The 15,864-nt window shown below is 52.2% G+C and overlaps 2 protein-coding genes across 3 annotated transcripts; both read right to left on the reverse strand.

Annotated features, from left to right (window-relative positions):
- Positions 1 to 1,566: 1,566 nt before the first annotated feature.
- Positions 1,567 to 10,328, reverse strand: BUD13 (BUD13 homolog). Of its 2 annotated transcripts, XM_067310184.1 has the most exons (11): positions 10,198 to 10,328; positions 9,055 to 9,145; positions 8,392 to 8,476; positions 8,170 to 8,227; positions 6,461 to 7,443; positions 5,781 to 6,112; positions 5,374 to 5,482; positions 4,721 to 4,859; positions 4,152 to 4,336; positions 3,716 to 3,797; positions 1,567 to 3,208 (listed from the first exon to the last, which is right to left on the reverse strand). In XM_067310184.1, the coding sequence occupies exons 1-11, from the start codon at positions 10,317 to 10,319 to the stop codon at positions 3,115 to 3,117; spliced, it is 2,280 nt and encodes a 759-aa protein (XP_067166285.1). In that variant the 5' UTR covers positions 10,320 to 10,328; the 3' UTR covers positions 1,567 to 3,114. The 2 variants fall into 2 exon arrangements, with proteins under 2 accessions (XP_067166285.1, XP_067166286.1); XM_067310185.1 differs by lacking the exons at positions 8,170 to 8,227; positions 10,198 to 10,328 and having other exon boundaries at positions 1,639 to 3,208; positions 9,055 to 9,128.
- A 173-nt stretch (positions 10,329 to 10,501) lies between these two features.
- On the reverse strand, positions 10,502 to 15,706 carry ZPR1 (ZPR1 zinc finger). The gene is made up of 14 exons (XM_067310204.1): positions 15,557 to 15,706; positions 15,234 to 15,395; positions 14,692 to 14,782; positions 14,091 to 14,161; positions 13,808 to 13,894; positions 13,602 to 13,724; positions 13,373 to 13,426; positions 13,127 to 13,193; positions 12,624 to 12,694; positions 12,008 to 12,097; positions 11,781 to 11,891; positions 11,505 to 11,591; positions 11,268 to 11,333; positions 10,502 to 10,854 (listed from the first exon to the last, which is right to left on the reverse strand). The coding sequence occupies exons 1-14, from the start codon at positions 15,680 to 15,682 to the stop codon at positions 10,720 to 10,722; spliced, it is 1,341 nt and encodes a 446-aa protein (XP_067166305.1). The 5' UTR covers positions 15,683 to 15,706; the 3' UTR covers positions 10,502 to 10,719.
- Positions 15,707 to 15,864: the final 158 nt, after the last annotated feature.

Raw genomic sequence — 15,864 nt, forward strand, 5'->3', positions numbered from 1 at the left:
CCAGGTACCTACCCCGGAGAGCGGAGAGGTGAAGAACCACAGAGCAGAGCGGGAGCCCCTCCGGGTCGCTGACGCTGGGTTTCTCCAGCAGCCGCAGCAAGTCCTACAGGCAGAGCTCCCGGCAAGGCCGCGGCAGCACCTCGCGGGGTGGTGTCAACAGGCGCTCAGCGGCACGGTCTCACACCAACGGAACCGCGGGTCTTTTCCACGCTAATGCGGCTCCCAACCTCTGTCCCTGCAGACGCACTTGATCCAGCAGCAGCAGGAGGGAAGAGGCAGCTCTCCTGTCCCCTCTGAAGCTTAAGAAGTATTTTAGATTCCATGCTTCATTAGCACAACTGCATCTCGATCAACCATCATTATATATTTGCTGATTTGCATCAAGGGAGCAATATAAATGGATGGGTTGCTTTTTAATGCTAAAATTGCATCATCTGAGCCTTCCTATACTCTGTTATTTTGCATAGATAGATCTTAGCAAGAAAATATCTGGTAATAAAAAATATAATAGATGTACTGTATAAATTCACTGCTGTAATGAACTCTGTTATAAGGTCCTCCTGGTAGTAATAAACAGGAGGTACCTCTACCTAAAATTTTAAAACTGCAACCTCCAAAGTAAGCTTTAAGAGCAGAAGCTTATGCTGTTTTCAGATAATAAAAATTGTTTGTGCTTAGTACCAACATTAAAATGGCTCTGCCTTTGTAAATGGCAGCTAATATTCCTGACTTTCACTCTTGCTAGCCAGCTGCAGTTTTCTGTTTCTCTGTAAGACAGAAGCACACTTTCACCTAAGCCATGGACAGGAAGGTACAAGCATCTAACCAGGACAACAGCTCTCTAAGGTGAATTCAATAGCTCCACAGTACTTGTTTGGTTGGTTTTTGTATTTCCAGAAGCTCTTAATTAAGAGCAAAAATGAGCATATATCAAATATATCTCTACTCTTCTTCAAGGCTGCAACAGCTTTAAGTTGCAGTTATAGGAAAAAATTAGGATCTTGGTGATGGAAGGGGAAAGTGTAACTGGAAAATACCTACAAATAAAGTGCATGTTTTTAATATGCTGCAGCAAGCACCACTGTAGTGTGAACTCCCATTGCTGCCTCACACTCTCAAACTATTTTCCTGCCTAGGATAGGGCCCAGGTGAGCAAAGCATTCCCTGTCACTACCTTTGGGCCCACAAAAATGACACCTGCTCAGGGTTGTTTCTCCGAGCTTCATTACTGAAATAAACACAGCTCGCTCCCACGAGATCTGCAAATGGTGCTTACCTCTCTGTTCCTCTCCTGGCCTCAGTCACTGGCTATGTATAATACTCCCTGGTTTATGCATTTGCAAGCAGTGACAGTAGAGGATCCGTGTCCAAAGGATGCAGTGAAGCTTAACTGACTACCCCATAAATACAGGAGAGACTGTCAGTGCAGTAAGGGTCCAGTAAGTTCCCACTTTTAGCCTGGATAGTTACCAACAGACTTTGAAAAAAAGATGTTAGTGAAGCACAATTTGTTTGGCTGAGCAAAGCACAGACTGTGATGGCAGCGGAAGAAATTATACCCAAACCTCTTACCAGCAGGCTGACACTTATTTATTCTCTTTGTCTCTGCTTTAGAAAAAAATCCACCAACGCACAAAATCAAGTAAAAAAGAAAGCTGTTATTTACAAGTGTACACATGGATTCCAGGATTGCTAAAAATGTAACACAGTGAGTAAAAAAACAGGGAAGAAAGTACCAAGACCCGCAAACTCCAGAGAGAACTTTGTCATTATACTTCTCACCCATACCCTTTCCTGCTCTACGAGGATCACTGCAAAGGGTTATTCTCATGACTGGCCCCTGACCACTATTAATGGCAAGGGATCTCCATGGAAGCTGCTGGCTGCATTTAATACATGCTCTCTGGTACATAAACAAAACCAACTGTATTTATTTCCAGAAGTGGTTTCTTGAAAGCAGGGATCAAGTGCAACTCTGCCTGGCCTCCAGCTCCAAGCCCAGACAAATGTGATCACAAGAGGGGTTATGTTTCACACTGAAACAAACCTCCAGGCAGCAGTGCTAAGGAACTGCCCAGCTGCCAGCAGCACTGTCAAGAGAGAAGTCTGGGGGGGACTAATCCATGACCGTTAGATACTCCAAAGAAAATAAGTCAGGGAAAACATTTTAAATCCCCTCTGTATTTTTCCACAAGAAATTGACCCCCAAAGAGTTGCCAGGGCTTCTGAAGACTTTGTTGTCACATACAACGTTGCAGGTTCTCTCAGTCTCTTCTAGGAGAGAACAGCTGTGACATACAGCAAGCAGCTTCCTGCCACAGATGTACCCATCCAGCCCAGCTTGGACTACGACGAAGAGAAGCTTAGCTTTACAAACTTCACTGCAATCAGGGACTCTATGAACTAGAAGGCATGATAACTACATATACTTATCAGAAGCACTTTGGGCTCCCTAGCAAGGACATGAGGGAGATCTGATATCAGCCCAGAGGCAAATCAGCTCACAGTATTAAGTAGATTTAGGGGACAGTTGCCCTCTGGAAGAACTTGCCCACAACTGAAACTGCAACTGAATTCTCAAACAGGCTGAACTACTGGACAAGGTAACTCTTCAGTGACTGAGTTTTCGGCATACTTTCACCATGAAAAAACCTGAGATTTAGGACACCTGAAAATTTGCGAACCGTCTTCAGAGAACAAAGCATTTGGCAGAAAACAACTACGCATACAGTTTATATAGTTTGTGAGAAGAGAAATAAGCAGGCCAGAAACCAATTCGTCTGCAGCACCTCATGGGGGATTGCCAGAGAGCAGAAGTAGTCCTGCAGGCAGCAGTCACTGCACCTCTCCAGCACATTCAGCCATTGCTCTGCTCAAAGTAACGCTGTTGAAGTTCTCTGCATTCATCATCCGGATGACAGGAAAACCCTCATTCAGAAGCACTATAAGCTCCCCCTCTAAATTCAGCCTCTCCTCCTCACTGGGACACTGAATGTTGAGGATGGCACTTGGTCCAGGCAGAGCGAGCCATTACTTACAGCTCTGGCAGTGGCAGTAGATGAACCTCTGTAACGTTGATTCAGGAGCAATGTCTCACACCATTATTTCTCTCGTCTACATGTCCTCAACGCTCCACTTGTATGCAAGCTCCTGAACTGCCTTCTTGCTGGCTATCCTGGCAAAACGCTGCTGCTCAAATCCGTTGGACCTACGAAGGAATACCAAGAAGAGCATGGACTGCTGTGACAGAAGGTTTTATCAAGCAGTGAAACTTTAATTTAGATGCATCACAAGCTTTTCATAACAACAGCTGGCATTTCTGATGAGAGTTCAGTGACCTGCGTCCAGTGGGCTGCACGGGTCTCTTTCCACCTGCTACCAGGTGTTCGCACTATAGAAGCTGTTCATCCCCTTGCTGAAAGTACCAACCAACAGATGCAGCGCTCCATGCCAACATACAGCATACAATATGCTCCCCCAGTCCTTCGTCAGAGCCACTAAAGGCCCGGAAGGACCTCAGGGGATTTGAGCCTTGTTCCCTTCTGTTCCAGACAAGCGCGTATTACCACCCATTCATAAATCAGCATATTCAACCTTAGCATTGCTAACAGTCTCATTCATTCATCTGATAATCGGGAATCTTCACACTGTAAACTCTTTGAAGCTCATTTATTTTTACTATTATTGTATCACATAAATGTATCAGAACATATACCTGTCCACACCATCCCAGCGATGCCCAGGCCATATATTGAATCTGTTGAGTGGAGGTGCTGGTCCATTGTACCTAGGTTTCTCTAGAGACAGAAACAGCCATAAAACAGATTACTACTTCAGCACTATCATGTGGTCACATCATCATCAACCTAAAAGGTATATACAGATGTAATGTGCAAACTGTTTTATAGCCATCTGCAGCTTACAGAGGAAACATCTGAAAGTACATTTAATCAAATCTAAGTCTGTCAGTTGCCTAGGTCACTGGATACTGCTCTCTAAGGTAACAAATAATATTAGCGGGTATTAGTAACAAGCCAACAATAGCAAATACTGCTATTGCACTAACTCCAGACAAGGAGTCCTTTAGGACTAAGATGATGTGGCAGTCTTAGGCTACAAATTTAACAGCAGCTGCATTTGTACATCCAAACCTTTTTTGTCTTTGTTCTCTTTGGCCTTCCTTTTTTTGATGAATTCAGCCATGGGGTCTCCTTCTCTCTCTTGCTCTCGTAGCATTCGATCCAGATCCTGATCATCAATATAACGGGCCAATGGCTTTTGCATCTCTTTTATTGCATCTTCCACATTCTGCTGCTGCTGCCTCCCCTGAGCTAGCCTGAAAAGAAAAACACAAAGCTTCATCCCAAAACCCAAGGAATTCTGCACTGTGACTTGCTCTGTTTGCACAACTGATCACAATCCTGAACTTGCACATGTGTGCAGCATTCCCAACCCACATGCAGCAGTGGACAAGACAGTTCAAGGTGTCTCAAAAACATATAATGGAACATGTGGTGTCCTGGTCACAGGCTCAAATCCGTAACATTACCACCGTTCAGTAGCTGACCCTGTGAAGTGACACAGTGATATGCCACTAAAACCACCACTGTAAGTGGTACCTCTGGTGGTATCAAACCTGGGCTAAATAGCAGGGAGTGGAAATTGCAAAGCCGTAACGCAAGGCCTGAAGAACACGCAAGCGAGCTCTAGAGACCCTTACCCTTTTCCCCATTTGGCGTATTGTTCATCTCTCTCAGACTTCGCTTCAGCTTTCTGCTTCTGCTCAAGTCGTTCCTGTGCAAGGTCCCTCTTGCGGCCTGACTTGTCTCGGAAGACGGTCTCAGAGTGCCGAGATTCCTCTGGAGATGGCAGATGCCCCAAGTCACTCATTTCAGAACATTTCACAGCCTCCAGACAGTTCAATGGCTACTTGCAACTCACTTCAACTTTTTTTTTTTTTTTTTTTTTTTAAAGTTCTAGCCTTTGAAAGAGCTCACCTACCAGTAACAGGCAAGGTCACAGCATTTGGTCTTAGCTGCTGCCCCATGCAGCCACACTCATAAGCTGAGCTCTGAGTATCAGTCAGCTTTTTCAGATTAGGACTTGCAGCTGGGGCAGACAGAGCAAAAGCTTCTCACCCTCCCTATTATTTCACTGGCATTGCTTTGAAACCACTGCTTATAAATCTTTTATTTCAGAGGTCCCTTACCCTACCCACAGGGATCCATCAGTATGTCTAGATGCTACTCCACAGGGATGCTTTCCAACACCACCCTAACACCCAGCACTCTAAGACAGGGCCTGGTACAGCCTCCAGAGCCAGCTGTAAGCACAAAGCAAGGCGGTACTCGCACAGCCTTCTCAGCCCCCTACCTTCCAAGTGCTTGTTATTTCTCTCGTGTCTCCTGAGCTCCTGCTGTTCCCTCCGCAGCACATCAGCTGACACCAAGCCAGCTTTGCCCCCAGATAACATCATGTTTGCCTGCAAATCAAACAGAAAAGTCATATTTATTACCAGCTGAGAGCTGTCTGGTGACCCAGAGGCATAATGAGGGGATGCCCTGAAGTCAGAAAAGAAGTCTCAGGAGACAGCTGAGACACCAGAGCTTCCTTCTCATGACTACCTCATGCTTCTTACTGGGAGCAGACAGTCTGGCACAGCTGCATTCATGAGGTATATGAGTTTCTGCTTTACAGATTAATAGATGTTGGACTTTTTAAGTTTCCTAACCATCGACAGGAAATAATCTACAGATAAAATGGAAAGACAAAACCTTCACCTTCTTGGAAGGTTCCTCAGTGTCACGGCGGCGACGAGGAGGTGAGAGATCAGGAGGACTCCTTGAACCGTACTGCTCCTTTCCAGATGGCAGCGTCCTTCGTGGAGGAGATGAATCAGAGTCTGAAGGCTTGCTCTGATTCTTTTTAAGAGGACCGCGTTTAGGGGAGTCATGGCGTAACAGGCCTAGCCTGCGATTCTTCCGTTGGGGAGAAAGGTCTGAATCCGAGGCGTTCCGGGAACTCCTCCGTGGAGATGAAGAATCAGAGTCATGTCTTGAGCACCTTTGAGGTGAGGGAATCTGCCTGAGCTTTTTAGTGGCTGGAGAAGCACCTGTGTTAAGATGCATGCTAATTAAAATCACAGAATTAAGACTGCAACCCCATGAAAGAACTAGATATGGTGGTACCTGAGGTAACTTCTAGAAAAAACAAGACCTTAAAAGAAGATGAGCTGTAGGGGAAAGTCACAGTACGTGACAACAGTCTTTAAATTCTCTTCCTTCTGAATGTGCACTGTTTGGGGGTAGGGTTTAACTTAGTTTTCCTTTTGGACAGGCTTTTAAACTTCACACCCCTTATCTCTCAGGCATGTGCAAGTGTGATCACAGAGAGGGGCCTAACAACCAGCAATGAAAAAGAGAGACGGAGTACACAGAAACTCTCTCTTACACACACTCACCTCTAGTTCTACTTTGCTTTTTCAGAGTAGGTGACCCAGTCCTCTTCTTCCGAGGTGGTGACAAGTCTAGGTCAGAATCATATCTGTTTTTCCGGGGAGGGGACAGATCAGGAGTAACATTCCGCTTCTGACGCGATGAGGACTTGTCAGAGAAGCTGTGCTTGAGATGAGATTGCTCTCCTTGGACTCCCCCTGACAGCAACTTGTCTGTGGTTTTGCAGGATTTTTTCCCCATTGCTGAACTGACTTTCTTTGGAGAGAGGTCAGGGGAGTCGTGGCGTTTCCGTCTCGGCGGGGAGAGGTCGGGGGAGTTGTGGCACTGTCGCCTGGGAGGTGACAGGTCAGGGGAGTCGTGGCGTTTACGTCTTGGTGGGGAGAGGTCGGGGGAGTCGTGGCGCTGTCGCCTGGGAGGTGACAGGTCAGGGGAGTCGTGGCGTTTACGTCTTGGTGGGGAGAGGTCGGGAGAATCATGGCGCTGTCGCCTGGGAGGTGACAGGTCAGGGGAGTCGTGGCGTTTCCGTCTTGGTGGGGAGAGGTCGGGGGAATCGTGGCGCTGTCGCCTGGGAGGTGACAGGTCAGGGGAGTTGTGACGTTTCTGTCTTGGGGCAAGGTCAGGGGAGTCGTGGCGCTGTTGCCTGGAAGGTGACAGGTTGGGGGAGTCGTGGCGTTTCCGTCTCGGTGGGGAGAGGTCGGGGGAGTTGTGGCGCTGTCGCCTGGGAGGTGACAGGTCGGGGGAATCGTGGCGTTTCCGTCTCGGTGGGGAGACATCAGGGGAATCATGGCGTCGCCTCGGAGGTGACAGATCTGGAGAGTCGTGACGTTTCCGTCTCAGCGGGGAGAGGTCAGGGGAATCGTGGCGCTGTCGCCTGGGAGGCGAAAGGTTGGGGACGTCGCATTGCTCTTGCCTGGGAGGGGACGGATCTGGGGAGTCGTGCCGCAGTCGCCTTGGCGGTGAGTCGTCCAGAGAGTCATGGCGCTGTTTCCTGGGAAGGGAGGGGAAGTTTCACACGAGAGTTTAACTTTCTTCGGTTTTGCTGTCTCCAGACCAGAAACAAAAACTAAATGGGATCTGTAAAGCTATAAGTAAGTGTGAAAGATGAAAACAACTTTTTAAATATGAAATATAATTCACATTTACATAGTGAACTGCATCACTGAGCCATAGACTTCCCAACAGATCCCAGAAACTCTCTGAGACAACTTGGGTCACAGGAAAGCTTAAACAGAATCATTTTAAAGTTTCCAGGGACTGCTGCAACACTCAGACCAAAAAACCCATTTTGTGCCCTTGTAAAATCATCTTCTCATAACAAAACACCCCACCAAGCTCTCTGTCAGAGTCTGGACTCCCTGTGACCACTGACCATCCCACAGCTGCTTTCAGAAAAGAAGTGTATTATAACACCACCATCCTCACTGTGTTCCAGGTCTACTTATAGCCTGTCATCACCCAGATTTCTGTTATGGTCGAAGGATTGTGCGATAATTGTTCACATAACATACAGAAATAGCACTCATTGTAACTAAACAACATGCTATCTGTCATTTTTCATCCCCCAGGCAGAGGTAACTCAACACTGGAAAAGGAATCTCTACATATCCTGCTTCTCACACTCCACAGCAAAGCACTTTGAAACTGCAGAATGAGACAACTGATACCAGAAAATAAGAATTAACCAATATAAGCATTTCTAGTTGGAGGCCCATACCTTGTAGTAAATTTGGCAGGTACTGAAAGATCTGAGCTTTGCAAATCTTCATTCTGTTCTAAAGAAAAACAAACAGGAAATCACCATCACTAGGTTTCTCCATAGTTCCTGATCTCTTCAGCATTTAAAAGATTCTTTAACAGGTGTTATTATTACCTTATAATTTCATTGTTCAGAACAGTAAATCATTCAGGGAGACAGTAAAGAAAGGTCTAATCTCACCTCCTAAAAGTTTCCATTTAGTATTTGATCGGAATTCCTCCATGAGCTTCACTTCTTCTGGACGTTCATCAATAAATTCTGCTACCTGAAGACAAAATACCTAAATAAATAACACGGCTGAACAAAAAAGAATTTCTATTCTCTGAAACAAATATTGAAGTACAACTGTACTGGCTGGCAACTGGTGCGTAACCATCATTCAGCTGCCTTTTTACATGCTGATTTCAAAAACCTTCCCAAATCTTTGCCTTCAGCCTTTTTCTTTGATGCCTACATTTCCAGCCCATGCCACAAGCCAAGCTGCAGCGTTCAGCACATGCAGTCAGTTGCACGGGAACCTTCTGTCTTGTCCCAAGTGGCCGTTTTAAAGCGTTAAGAACCACTGTAGTTGGTCTATCACAGACTTCTGGTATTTGCAAACCTTTCTAAAACATAAACACCTGACATAAAAACTATTTTTATCTGCAGCGAGCTAGTTCGGCTTCCCTGTGGTTAGACCAGGTAAACTCACCCACCTCTGCTGCAGAACCCAGCCAACGAGGCAGCGAGACAGGGCTTGGCAAGCGCTTCCCAAAGAGGGACACAAGGGGGACCCCAAGGAGGATGAGCACAGTTCGGGAAACTACATTTGACAGCACAGTCCTCTGGTGCTTGAGTGCTCACCACAGGCATGTCCCCTTCATCCTCTTCCTCCTCCTTCTCCTGGACCACAGCAATGCTGTTCCAGCTGACATCATCATCCACTATCCGCATCCTGAGAGCGGGGAGAGAGGGACCCACACCAGGGCATTGGCAAGGAGAGACCACTGCCAGCAGCGAGTCGCCCCGATTGCTGCTAGCTGACCCACAGGTGGCTGCTGGGGGCTCCCAGCCCCAGGGGACAGTTATGGAGGGGTCCCCAGCCCTGGGGGCAGCTGTAGGAAGCTCCCAGCCCCGAGGACTGGTATTAGGGGGTCCCAACCCTGAGGGCAGTTTGGTGGGATCCACAGGGTTTGGAATGGGGGGATCCTGCCCCTGGAGGCAGTTATGGGGGGGTCCCAGGAGTAGGTAGAGGGGAATCCCAGCCCCAGGGGCATCTATAGGGAGGACTCCAACCCTGGGAGCAGCTATAGGGGGTCCCAGAAGTAGGTACAGGGGTGTCTTGGTCCCAAGAATGGTTATGGGGGAGGGTCTCTGCCCCAGAGCAGGTATAAAGGGTCTTAAATGGGGGTACATAGGGGATCTCAGCCCTGTGGATAGCTATAGGAGGTCCCAGGAGTGGGTACAAGGGGATCCCGGCCCCAGAAGCAGCTACAGGAGGTCCCAGGAGGGGGTACAGGGGGATCCCGGTTCTGGAGGCAGCTACAGGAGGTCCCAGGAATGGGTATGGGGGAGTCCCGGCCCCAGAGGCACCTATGGGAAGTCCCACAGGCAGGTACGGGTGGGTCTCGGCCCCAGGAGTGATTAGGGGAGGTCCCGGGAGCGGGTACAGGGGTGTCTCAGGCCCAGGGGTGGCTACAGGGGCTCTCAGCGCCAGGGGAAGCTATGGCAGGTCCGAGGGGCGGGTACGGGGGGGTCCCGGCCCCGAAGGCGGCTGTGGGGGGGGGGGGGCAGGGGTGGGTACAGGGGGGCCCAGCCCCGGGGGAGGCTATGGGAGGTCCCAGGGGCCGGTGACGGGGCAGGTCCCGGCCCCGGGGGCAGTTGTGTGCGGGGGGGGGGGGGGGTGGAGGCCGGGCCCGGCGCTGCCCGGAGACAGACGCAGGGGCGGGGGGGGACCCGGAAGGCGGCGGCGCGCGCAGGCCGCGGCGGCCCTTTCCCCGCACTCACCCGCCTCTGCCGCCGCCCGGCGGCTTCTTCTTGCGGCGGCGGCGCGGCTGGGCGGGGTCGGCGGCGGGGCCGCTGAGGTACCGCCGCAGGTACTCGGCCTTGGAGAGCCCCGGCGCCGCCATGGCGCTCCGCCGCCGACGGCGAGCGCGCAGGGACAAACCGCGGCGGCGGCGGCGCGAGCGGAAGGGGCGGGGCCGCGGGCAGGGGGGCGGGGCCGCGGGCAGGGGGGCGGGGCCGCGGGCAGGGGGGCGGGGCCGCGGGCAGGGGGGCGGGGCCGCGGGCACACAAGGGCGCAGAGACAAAGTCCGGACTCCAACAGGGCGCTTTAAATGCGTCAGAAACACGTGAATACACCGCCAAAACAAGGCCGGGGCCGCAGCGGCTTTGCCGCCGCTCCCTGACAGCAGTTACAGCCCCACTCGCAGCAGAAAGCAGGCCCGGACCCCCCCCCCCCCGCAGTCCCCGTCCTCAGAGCGGTGGCGGAAGAGGGGCAAAGCACGCGCGGCTCTTCCTCGCCCGCCGCTACCGCTCCGAGGTCGCCGCTGTCTCGTAGCCCTCCGTCTTCATGTCGTTCAGGCCCAGCTCTTCGTTCTGCTCAAAAGTGCGCTCGTAGTGCTCCACCTTCAGCTCCGGGTCATCTTCGGGGGCGTACACGTTCTGCCGGTTGAAAGAGAACGGGCATTTTGGCTTTGGCCTCAAAGTCTCAGGCACTAGCACAGGCTACAAACTCCTTGGTAAGTTCCAGCAGTGGCAAGGAGCCACAGTGACAAGGTTTCAGCCAGACCGCTGCACAGAGAACAAACTTTGCCTATGTCCCCAAGGACAGTGTGACTCAGTCAAGACCAAGCCAGCAGATTCCCAGCTTCCAAGCTCTGCAAGAACTCCTTCCATCTTCCTTCCCACAAACTTACCAACAATCTCCCTTTGCAGGGCAAGGCATGCCCATTCTCAGCTCACTCGTTATCTGGGCCTTGAAAGGAAGCCCGAGCGAATTTTCTCCTTGGCATGCATCCTCCCAAACTATTCAGAAGACTTCAAGAAGTTCATCTTTCAAGTGTACAATACTATACCTGAAGGTAGCTGTTGCCTGCAGGGTCATCCATTACGAAGTGAGCCTTTGTCTTCCCCTCTATTATCTGGGGAAAGAGAGCTTGTCAATACATTACAGCTCCCTACTCTTTCAGCACTTTTGAAAAAGAAAAGGTAAGCTGATATTTGCTTACGAGTCCCATTAAGCCTACTTTGTAACGACAGTGACAGTGATGAAAACCATTCAGTAACTGACTGAAAGTTAAGAGGACACTTACGTCAAGCAGCTTCCTGCTGAACTCCTGTAGCTTTTCCATTTTGCTCGGAGCAGAGCTGTCTCCCAAGCTGAAGGGGTTTCTCTCCACCTGCAAGAGCAGACGCACTCACTTGGCCAGGGCATGAGAAACCCAGTCCCACAGCCCGGTGCCCCACGGGTAGGCCAGGTACTGACAAGAGGGGACGGAGCTCCGCTGGCATCAAGAACTGCCCTTCAAGCAGAGGGCAGGAACCTGAGCTGACAACAGCGCCGAACTTGGCTGCACAGAACCACTCACCAGGTCCTTGATGTCTTTCAGCAGCCCTTCCAGCGTGGTGAATTTTCCCCCCAGCGCTCCCATTCCCAGCTCGAACTCTAGCTCAGGAATCTCCACGCTGCATGTCTCAGACTGCAACAGAGCACGTTGCCTAAGTCCCGGGGAGGCCTCCGCGCCCCTGAGACGGTCCTGCTGCAGTGCAGGAGCCCACAAAGCATGGCAGGTAGGTAGCTGAAGGCAAATCTTACCTTCAGGACGTCTCTAGTCATGTCCGAAGGGTCTGTAATCCGAAGGGTAATCCTGGTGCCCTGCGGTTCTATCGCTCCTCCAGATTTAACCTAGGCATTTAACGCTGGCAGTCAGTCTCCAGGACCAGATGTATATGTTTGCATCAGTCCATGATGATGCTTTAAAGGTAGTTTACCCCGGCACCTCTGACCTCGCAGTACAAAGGCCGCTGCAGAGTTGGAGACGCTTAACCCAAGGAACCAGCAGAGGTTTGGAGGTGGATGACCCTCTTTCAGGGGAATGGAGCTCTTCAGGACACAGAATTCCCTCCCCTCCCTTGTTTAGGGAACCCGGAGCCTTCCAGCAGCTTAAGCAGACCCTGCCTAACCTGGCTGCACTGGTCAGCCTTTACACAGCCCATTGGATCATCCAGCCCCCATCCACTGCAAGCAAGGCAGTTATGCCCAGTGCAACATACCGCACAAAACCGATAAATCCAGCCTCCCGGCTGCGTCTGCCAAACACAGCCGCGTTTGGAAGAGCGTGGAGCAGAGGCCAGGGAGTCTGAGAAACACCTACCCACGACAGCACGGGAGAACACCCCCCAGAAAAGAGGTGAGTAGTTTTCTAGCTCACCTCATTTGTCCTGTGCCCACAGGAGTCGCAGTTAGTGGCCATGATAATCACTTCCTTGAAGTGTGGGATTTCTGGAGCAGGCAGTCAAGGAAGAGTCATCGAAAAAATGAAAATCTCCAAGAGGGGGCCTGTGCCCTGTCTACAGAACTCAGCTGTAGCCCTGCCAGTTCTGCTCTAAAGAACGCACCATTCCTTGGAGCATACACAGACAGGTTTTGAACCACGGTTGAAAACAAACATACATATCCAGACTCAAATTACAGCACTGTCCCAGCGAACAGCATCTTCCTGAGAAATCACAGGTAATGTTTGCAAGTCAGGAGCAGCACTGAGACAGACTCACGCTCTCACATACTCTGCTAGAAATAAGCTATTCGTGCCTTACCAACACAGCAGGAGAGGTCTAGATCAGAACAAAGCGTGCCTCTCACCCTCACCCTGGCCTCTGCACAGCCCCCAGCAGAAGGTGCCAATGTGCACCCATGCCACCACTCAAAGGATACGCACTAGCTTCATATTGGTGTTAGCTGGAGCATTGCACTCGGGGCAGTTGGTGTTGAACTGCAACACCTAGACCGCAGAAACGACAAGCACAGAGCCGTGACACTCGCAGGAGGAAGGCCCCTCAGCACCCCATCCTCAGCGGCCACGCGTACTTTATCACATACAGACATCGCGGGACCAGCCGGGCGCTGTCCTGCATGCCGGAGTCACCTGGGCACAGTGGCCGTTACACTGCAGCCACTCACCTCGTTCCTCAGGTCCTCCACAGGATCAGCCGGCGTCTCATTCGCCTCCTCTGCCTGCAACAGCGGAGACCAAACCCAGCATTAACTCATACCCACACCTGCTTCCCAGGTCAGGGTCTCCCGGGGAGCGAGGGCACAGGAGGGCTCAGCTCCCCCACAGCTCTGCAGCTGCCCCAGGCCGAGCGAAGGCACTGCCCGGCAGGAAGGGAGCACAAGATCGCCACGTTACCCCAAGCCCCAGCATGGCAGCCTGCTGGGGAGTCCTCTTGTAATGAGCCACCACAAGAGCTTCATCCTTCTGTGGTGCATGAGGATTCTCCACAAAACTGTTCCCTGAAGGATCATCTATGATCTACGGAGGAGAGAGCCAAAGGCAGCGCTAGGAAGCCAGCCCATGCGCCAACAGAAAGGGACTGCACCCTTGCAAGTACTTACAAAGGTGAAAGAGGAATGTACTTCTTTGAGCTGCTTTAGTTTACCAATGAACTCATCTATTTTACTTGCCACCTCTTCGTCCGTCGCCTGCGAAACAGGAGACATTTGAGAGTGATGTCTGGGACAGGCCAGAACTTAAGACAGCGCTGTCAGTAGCACAAACCAGAGACCCCAAAATACTGAGGTACCCAATGGTGTGCAGTACCAATAGGTACAGGATTAACAAAGTAAGAGTTTGCCAAGCAAGCGTCTCTTAAGAGACTCCCTCTTCTCAGCATCTTACCCTGCGGACAGGCTGGTCCTGTTCCAGGCCTGCTACAGCTCTGTCAATTATCCCTTCGATGGTGGTGAGAACTTGAAATGGAAAGAAACCAGAAGCGACAGCAGCATTAAGCACACCACAGCAGTGCTACTGATCCCGCCAGCTCGCACTGATCCTTGGCAGCCTCCACAGATTAGCCATTTCAGGCTTATTTGATCTGACAGATAGGAAGCCAAGTCCGCAAGAGGTGCTACTTGTTTGCCCTCCCATTTCTGGTGCTGTTCCTGCTTTGACAGCACTATCTCCTTCCAGAAACCTTACACACTTGCCAGAGGACTGACACCACAATCCCCAGATGAGAAAACTCCTTCTCTGGAACATGTTAGGAAGGCAGGCTGAGCCGAGGCACCACACTTCTCTCCCACTGCAGGCTCAGCCATGCTAGTTGACATTAGCAGCAAGATGTTGCGGGCTCCACAGAGAGGGAATGGAGCTGCTTATGCCACCAAATTTGTGCCCCCACACCACTATGGAGTCTCCGGGCAGCCACCAAAGCAAAGCTCCGGCCAGGGCACCACCACACGCCCCCAGGCACACCAACGAGCACTGACCACATACCCACCTCCCTTCTGGGTGAACGCCGGGATCTCAAAGTCCAGCTCGGGAATTCGAGTCGTGGCACAGTCAGTCTTCACCACCTCCCTGTTCATATCCTGCACACAGCAATTCACAAGCAGCATTAATATCCCAAAAAGGACCAGGAGCTTCCACACACTGAGTGATCACACGGCTGTTGCCAAATGAACTACATTAGCTTAAGGGCTGTCTTAGCAGCCTTGTCATTCACCGTGACACATAGCTGGGACAAACAGCCCAGCCAGGTTTGAAGCTACATTTCCAAGGACCATTTGTCCCCAGCTCTAACTCCTGTCCCACCCACCCCGCAGGAGGGGCAAGTTCTTCACAGCCCCTGTGTCACTGGCAGGAGCCCAGCAGATGCTGCTGATCACAGAGGCAACCCGACAAGGGAGGGCTGGCCAGGGAAAAGGAACACGCAGGCAGATCCCGACTACACGCCTTACAGGTGCGTTAGGGATTGCAAACAGCCGGCAGCAAACAAATCGCCGCGCAAGGGCTAATCTCTCCGCGGAGCCTGGGGCTCACCTGCCGGGAGGTGACGGCCAGGGTGTAGCGCACGCCCTGCTCCTGGATCCTGCCCGCCGCCTGGATCTCGGTGTTGGACCAGGAGCAGCTCCCGCAGGCGAAGGAGCTGACGATGATCTCTTTGAAGAAGGGGACGCGGGTGAGCAGCAGCCGCGTCACGCCCTGCAGCGGGAAGGGCCTCGTGGGGGACCGGCGCGCGCGGGGGCACGGTCCCGCCCGGACGCGTTCCGCCGACGGACACCTTCCCCCCCCCCCCCGCCCGCCAGGTGTGCGTTACTCCTCCCCCCCGCCCCCCCCCCCGCGCCGCCGCCGCGGCCCCTCACGTTGCGGTAGCAGTTCATGCAGAGCGACTCGATCTCGGCCGGCCGCTGCTCGCCGTCCTCGGCGCCCAGCGGCCGGAACAGCGGCCCCGCCGCCGCCGCCGCCTCCACCGCCCCCAGCGCCGACATGATGATGCCGCCCGCCCGCCGCCGCCGCCGCCGCCGCCGCCGGGCGGCCCCGACCCGGAAGCGCTTCCGCCGCGCACGCGCAGGAGCGCCCGCCCCCCTCCCGCGCGCTATGTGCGCCACGGGGTCACGTGGCGGGGGCGGGGGCGGGGCCCGCCCGCCCACCGGCCACGCCCCCAGCCCCG

The sequence above is a fragment of the Apteryx mantelli genome, chromosome 23 (assembly GCF_036417845.1).
Source record: "Apteryx mantelli isolate bAptMan1 chromosome 23, bAptMan1.hap1, whole genome shotgun sequence".
In the NCBI taxonomy this organism is placed as follows: Eukaryota; Metazoa; Chordata; class Aves; order Apterygiformes; family Apterygidae; genus Apteryx; species Apteryx mantelli.

Excerpts from the sequence above, each read along its gene's own strand:
- BUD13 (XM_067310184.1), bottom strand. The coding sequence starts at position 10,319 with ATGGCGGCGCCGGGGCTCTCCAAGGCCGAGTACCTGCGGCGGTACCTC. Across the intron at positions 9,146-10,197 it reads CCGGGCGGCGGCAGAGGCGG|GATGCGGATAGTGGATGATG; the intron begins GTGAGTGCGGGG and ends CCCCGCTCTCAG. Across the intron at positions 6,113-6,460 it reads AAAGCAAAGTAGAACTAGAG|GTGCTTCTCCAGCCACTAAA; the intron begins GTGAGTGTGTGT and ends ATCTTAACACAG.
- ZPR1 (XM_067310204.1), bottom strand. The coding sequence starts at position 15,682 with ATGTCGGCGCTGGGGGCGGTGGAGGCGGCGGCGGCGGCGGGGCCGCTG. Across the intron at positions 14,162-14,691 it reads GGCGTTCACCCAGAAGGGAG|TTCTCACCACCATCGAAGGG; the intron begins GTGGGTATGTGG and ends TTCCATTTCAAG. Across the intron at positions 12,695-13,126 it reads CACCAATATGAAGCTAGTGC|AAATCCCACACTTCAAGGAA; the intron begins GTATCCTTTGAG and ends TGCCTGCTCCAG.